Source organism: Volvox carteri (genome assembly GCF_000143455.1).
Source record: "Volvox carteri f. nagariensis unplaced genomic scaffold VOLCAscaffold_23, whole genome shotgun sequence".
Classification (NCBI taxonomy): Eukaryota; Viridiplantae; Chlorophyta; class Chlorophyceae; order Chlamydomonadales; family Volvocaceae; genus Volvox; species Volvox carteri.
Window position 1 is genome coordinate 222,037 of NW_003307566.1, and position 6,832 is coordinate 228,868.

At 56.4% G+C, this 6,832-nt stretch overlaps 1 protein-coding gene across 1 annotated transcript in view; it reads right to left on the bottom strand.

The window, feature by feature from the left end:
- Positions 1-2,076: 2,076 nt before the first annotated feature.
- The window catches only part of VOLCADRAFT_91830 (uncharacterized protein), a gene marked incomplete at both ends in the record, with an annotated part of 16,110 nt that continues 11,354 nt past the window's right edge, over positions 2,077-6,832 (bottom strand). Inside the window, 8 exons of the mRNA XM_002951348.1 lie at positions 2,077-2,164; positions 3,057-3,123; positions 3,639-4,125; positions 4,216-4,677; positions 5,136-5,253; positions 5,507-5,682; positions 5,756-5,785; positions 5,829-5,915. Of these exons, the coding sequence (XP_002951394.1) occupies positions 2,077-2,164; positions 3,057-3,123; positions 3,639-4,125; positions 4,216-4,677; positions 5,136-5,253; positions 5,507-5,682; positions 5,756-5,785; positions 5,829-5,915 (1,515 nt within the window). The remainder of the gene's footprint in view (positions 2,165-3,056; positions 3,124-3,638; positions 4,126-4,215; positions 4,678-5,135; positions 5,254-5,506; positions 5,683-5,755; positions 5,786-5,828; positions 5,916-6,832) is intronic.

Sequence of the window (6,832 nt, forward strand, 5' to 3'; positions counted from 1 at the left end):
CAAAGCAACAACCACACCACCAGCCGCTGCTGAGTCCTATTTGCTTCCCTCTCCTCGTCCTCGTCCTGGTTCCGTTGACAATGCCCGTGACGTCACCATCACTGGCAGGCCCAGGACAGAGAGTGACAAATGGTCGGCCGCTGCCAGTTCCTCGGTCTGCACCACCACCACCACCACCACCACCACCGCAGCCACAGTCAATGACGATGACACCACGCCAATGCCGTCCTTCCGTTTCAGGGCCAGAGGTCAGCAAACACCACGGGTACCATGGGTCCTTCCGTTGTACCCGTTGCAGAAATTCAACTCTATTCTTCATCACGGGTACGGCAGCCGTACGGCAGGGTGCAGAAATTTCCCCCAAAAGGCAGGTTTGCGCAGTTTTGAAGCTATAAACTTTTAGAGTTTGAGCAGTTAAGTGACGGACTTGATGAACAAACTTCTCCGTAATTGGGCGCAACAAGACAACTGTGGCTTTAACAGCGATGGTGTAACGTAGTAAGTTAGGTACATCGGCCCGCAGACACCCTTTCCTCGGCTTTTACCAAAAAACCTTCCATACAGTTATTCAACCCTGGCACCAGTACCCGTGACAGTTATTCAGGGTTTGCCGACCTCTGTTCGGGGCATGTGGATATCTTTGTACAACAATACGACACTTTGACGTTTGCATGGCCCACAGTCCCGTGTTCCTGCGTCCCATCAACAGTTTTTCCTTCCGAGTGAGTCAAAACGTGTCTGTAAACTCCCCATACATCTCCCACGCCCCCCCCTCCCTGCTCATCCCATGTCAGGTGCTACTTCGTGTTTGAGCCCGAGTGTCGTACATACACTTGGTGGCTGCCTAACTCACGCAGTCTGCCCAACGGAACAATCTTCTGCCTCGCATCCACTAATCCTGAAAACCCAGGGGGGAAGCCGCAGTGTTTGTGTCTGTACTTCCGTAAAGTCAGCACATCCTAATATCGCCTAGCAAACCGTGATGACAGTTGCCCGATTCTGTCCATGCCCGGCCCTGTCCATTGGATGAAGCTTCCTCATGAAGCACCCTCACTGACACACTGGGTCAGTGTCATTTCGGCAGGCGGGTCTACTACTGCCATTTCGGTAGGCGGGTCTACTACTGCCATTTCGGCAGGCGGGTCTATAACAATAAAGACTCAAGTTGGATATCGCCAACCATTGTGTTGCTGCTTTTAGTGACAGCAAAGCCCCTCGGCGAAGCTGCATCTGTATCCTGCTGCTGTCGATCATTCACTCCATTCCATGTGATTAATGCCCAAGGCCACCTTCTTGCCCTTGCTGTTTTTGAGCAGTTACTGGGACGCCTGGGATTGGCAAGAGCCTCTTCTTCTACTACATGGTGTTGCAGCTGCTGCACAGCCCATCACCACCACCCTTCATCCTTTGGGAGCATCTCGAAGATCCTGGCCATATGGTGGGTTACACCCCTACCATATGTCTCAATGACAGGGTGGTTAACTTCGCCAGCGGCCCCGTTTCCCTGCTCTCCCCTGCTAGAGGGGCACCCTAATCCGCCACCCCATCCGACTTCAGAATGTATTCGTTGGGTTCGGCAACTCACCACCAGCATCCAACCAAATCTAGCGGATCAACGGCGCATCAACTTAGTTCCTGGGTAGCTCGCAAGTTGATACCATATGCTGGTTTAGGAGCTGTTTGACACTTTCCTTCCTTTTTCTGCCCCGTCTGGTCACCAGTGGTGCTACACGCGTGAGACGGGCCAGGTCAGGCCTGGCAGGCGCATGGCCTTCAGACTCAAGTTTAAAAATCGCGGTAGGGGCAGTGCAGCACACTAATACACACATACAGACAGTACAACACACATACAGACATGGCAGCCGGTTGGGTGCTGTCTGTGCCATGAAAGGCCGTGGTGTGCCCATTGTCCAGCTGCTCCCTGGGACCTCCCCCGGGACCGTTGGGCCCACTCTGTCCTGGACACCAACAGGTCACCTTGTCCTGTCAGGTGCTTTAAAACTTTATTGTTCTTGTTCTTATTTATCGGGACAGAAATTGCATTTAATTTGCATGTAATGGTTTTACAAATAGAAACTAAAGCAGGAGCAGCCACTTGACGATGAGCGGAAGCTTCCGCTTAAGCAGGTACCCCCCACGGCAGGTACCCCCCACAAACGCAACCCTGCATGCACATGACGGTGACGCGCTAAGCTGCTCTCGTGCAACGTTAATCAAACATTTGACGGCATCTAGCACCGCTGTCCTCGAACCTAACTTGAACGTGTGTGTGAATGCGGTGTGTGCGAGGATGCAGGATAAGATACAGCCTTTCAATCCACCTCTCTACCTCTCACGCGCTGAAGAGATTTTAGGCTGCTATGTCCCCCTGGCGCCTGTCCTTAAGAGCCGTAGCATCCCTCGACAATCTGCGCTATGCCTCTTGCAACATCGTACATAGTCGCCCACGTCCACACCACGCATGTTCAGATGTAGCCAATAACACTCAGCGCAACTGCAAGCGGTTCTAGTTGAACTCATTCGGCTCACAGGAGACTTAGGATCTAGGGGGCTCGCTGTGATACCTACTCCTGCAGAAGGCTTAGAATCCCTTCTAATCGGTTTCAGTGCTGACAGTAAATGTAAAGAGAAAGGAAGCACCCTCAGCGAACCCCAACGCCTTGACCCGTAGCGGCACTACCTCTCCCTCCCTCCCCCGGTTACTGACACAAAGACCTAACGGCCTCCTGCAGACGAAAAAGCCTCCTCCTCCTCCTCCTCCCATCCTGCTACCTTTCTGTATATCGCAATTCTCTCTGACAACTTTTAGAGGACGAGCAGAAAAAACCGTCCGGGTCTTTCAGTGCTTGAATTGTACCAAAAAAGAGAAAAGGGCCCCTGCAGTCGCCAAATATTTCCCCCGATCTTCGAGTTCCCCACACCTCCTCAAACCGTTGGCTCCTCCAAAGTACATATAGAAGCAAAAACAACAACAGACAACAATAGGAAGCGCAAAAAAAACAGAAACAACTCATAAACAGCACAGCTCCTTTTGTGTGTGGACTCTGTACATTTACCGTTGTCCCACAGTTAATAGCCGTCCCACATCCTCAACCGCTGTGCCTTGCTTGCAACCGTACTTCCCTGTCACGACGTGATGTAGGGGAGTGTTGGTGAGCCGGTGCACCGCACGAAACACGGACCTGCGCAAAACACTCCCCGAAGCTGAGCACTACTCACACCCGCTACCTAGAGCAATTCTAGGCGACTTTAGCGACCCCCAGACGAAGGAGCTTCACTCAGTAGACTGGTAAGCTGGCACCAATTCCTGCAGCTGTCTTGTCTGTCCACCATCTGTCTGTCACCTGCCCCTTCTACACATGCATCCACCCATCTATATCTACCTTTCCTCCTATCGAGTCACCTATCTATCTATCTATCTATCCATCTATCTATCTATTTATCTACCTGATCACCAACCTGTATATAAACGTCGTGTTCATATATTATATATACCTGTCGTGTTCAACTTTTCATGGCCTTCAATAACGCCGCCAGCCGCCAAACCTCCAACGCGGATGACGTCTTTCGGTCATTTTGCCGCTTTAATCCCTCCATTGATAACAGGAGCTGCGCCATCGCCAGAGGGACAGACGCACCTTGCGTGCCTCCCCTGTCCTCGTCCTCCTCGTCCTTCGCGTCCGAGTCCTCGTGCTTAAAGCGCTTGGACGCATATCGCCGGCGTGGCGCTGGACCGCCATTCTTAAGCAACCCCGCCCCTCCACGACCTCCTGAAGGGCCTGCTCTTCCCCCTGCCGCCGAGGCGTCTCCCCCTTTCCCTTTACGACCCCCTCTCATGCCCGCTGCCGCCGCCGTTGTCGTCGCTACAATGCCCTTGCAGTCTGTACTAGACTCCAGCTTTGCAGCCGCTGATACGGCAGCAGCAGCCCCTTCCTCACTGCTATTCCCACCCCTTCTCCGCTGTACGACAAGGCGCTCAGGCCTCCCAATCTCGCACTCAAACACCACAAGCTCCGTCACGAGGCCCTTTTGTACGGCACAGCTGCTTTGCATGAGCCCATGCGCGTCCTCCAGGGCCATCCGCAGCCGTTCCGCCACTTGTGCATTGGCTCTCCATTTGCTGCTCTGCAGCCGTGGACCCAAGGAATGCGGCGGGGGCAACGCAGCCGCAATCAATGCATCCAGGCCTGCCCCCCTCCCCCAATCTTGACCCACATCTGCGCCGCTGCTGCCGCCGCTGCTGCCGCCTTCGGCGGCGGTGCTGGCGGCTTTCCCCTCCAGCTGCTCGAGCGCCGCCTCCACCTCCAGCTCCACCCCACCGCGGAAAAGCGACCGCAGGGCCTCGTCGAGTGCCGGCAAGAGGCACCAAAACACTTGAAAACACGAATTGTACCGATGAAGCAGCTCCAATGGTGTGTCGGCAGCGCTGTTGCCTCCGGCCCCGTCGCCGCTGGTAATGCTACTGGAATGTTTTCGTTGGTTGTTGCTGTTGCTGTTGCTGTTGGTGCAACGGTAGCTATCCGCCTGTTCATCATTACCACGATCCACGTCGTACAGTCTCGACGCCAGAGGCCGCTCGTCCACTTCATCCTCGCCAGCTGCCGCGATGCCCTGGTGATCCAATTGCCGTACCACGACAACCAGGTCGCGCTGCTGCTTCTGCATTTCCATACGCACCTGAACGGAACCGGAGGCCCCGACGGGTAGGAGAGGGAAAGAGGCCTTAGGGCACTCGCGGCTTGGATGACATATGAGACGCCGTGTCTTGGGCTATGTGTGGGAACGTCTTCATATCTCCGTGTGTCCCATGGACACCGCCTCGCATGTTTCCCCCTCCTCCCCCACGACCCTCCATTATTATCCCTACCCTTCTACATGTCGTACTCGATTCATAGGGCCCACCTGCTCAGATATTACCATACCTTGGGTAAGCGCGAACACTAAAGTGATCAACAGGGTAAGTTCTCCGCATTACCCGCGACGGAACCGGACTAACTAACCGGGCTAAAGTTTGGCTAAAACACTCCATGGACCCGCAATGACGTATGTCCTGACCCCCACCCACACACCCCACACACACAATAATGATGGCACCCCTGAATCAAAGCCCCCCCCCCCACCTCCACCTCACACACCTGAGACAGCAACAGCACCGCCGTCTCCAGCCCCTCCAGCCCAAGAGCCTGAACTCGCAGGGCCCCACTGCGCTCCGAAACTAAAGATGTACGAGCAATTGCCGCCGCTATGTCGTACCTGCCCGGATGCAAGCGGGGGGCATTGGAAGAGCTCAGACCGAGCATGCTGGCAAGCCAAGGGAGACGGGGTCAAGGCAATTTAAGGTGTATCGCGTGCGGACGGGCTGGCCGTACGGCAAGGCTAGGGTTGCGGAACCGAAACATGCACTAGCAGCAGCAGGAGGGTTTAGCCACCACACGGCAAAGCGACCGACCAACCAACAACCCATGCAACCACCAGCCCTTGGACACGTCGCCAACCCCCCCCTGACCTAGCGACCTCCCCGACCCCTTCCGCATTCTCCCATCCTGTCATCCCCTCGCGGAGAGCGCCAAACAAGCCACCCTGCAGCGTCGCAGCGTCCATCAGCGCCATCCACAGCCAGCAGGCCAGGGCGGCCCCTCCACATCCGCTCCCCACACCCGCAACAGGAGCGCAATCCCGTACCTGCGGCGCGAGGACACGACCAGAAAGCCACTGCGCCCTGTCGGCCTGGCCTCCCCCTCTTCCCCCCTCCCACCGCCGCTGCTGCCACACTCTTCATCGTGCGCTGCGGCGGTGGCAGCAGTGCCATGTGAATTCTCTGCTGCCACCCTCTCCACGCGTTGCTCCGGAACCACGTCCGGGGTAATGGCCAACAGTACGACTCCAGGGACTCCTTCCGGTGGCGGGAACACGGTCTGGAGACCGGGACAGGGGAAGTTGTTGTGTGGAGGGAGATGCTTTTTAGGAGCTTATGTTCATGACACGCACACACACATACATACATACATACATACATACATACATACATACATACATACATACATACATACATACATACATACATACATACATACATACATACATACATACATACATACATACATACACGGGGACACGGGAGGGCAGATGGTAGTCTCCATCCCTGGGTCCGGACGCTCTCCGCCTATATGCTGCTCACCCACCCCGCCTTCCAACCGTGGGCCCTGACGACCGCCAGCCAAGCCGGGCCCCGGCTCGGCGGAAGCGACCTACCCACGGATATCAGCCGGATTGTGGGCGCCCTGGGACACCTACCACCGCTCCGGGATATCGAGACCAGCCCCTTGTCCCCCGGACCGTGGTGCTGGGCAACCGCGTTGTGGGGTAACCCGTTGCTCCCCAATACCGGCGAGGCAGACCCAGACAGTTTGAACCGCCGCCCGGGCCTGGAGGCGCACTTCGTGGGGATCGCTACATGCAGGAAACTGCAAACGGTGGGCGACCTAGTGCGGGTCTGGGACCTAGTGGTGCATACTCGAGTGGCCTCCCTCCCCAGGTCGACCTGGCCCGAATGGGTCAGGACACACCTCGACCCATCAACCCCAGCACCCACGCGGGACAGGTCAGCGACCCTGGCAGCCCTTAAGACGCTACATGGCGCTATCAACCCGGCCTGGCTCGAAGCTGCAAGAGCAGTGGAAACCCAACAGCAACAGCAACCCCAGCCGCAGGCACAGCTGCAGCCACAGCTGCAGCCACAGCCGCAGCCGCAGCCACAGCCGCAGCCACAGCCGCAGCCGCAGCCACAGCCGCAGCCACAGCCGCAGCCACAGCCGCAGCCACAGCCGCAGCC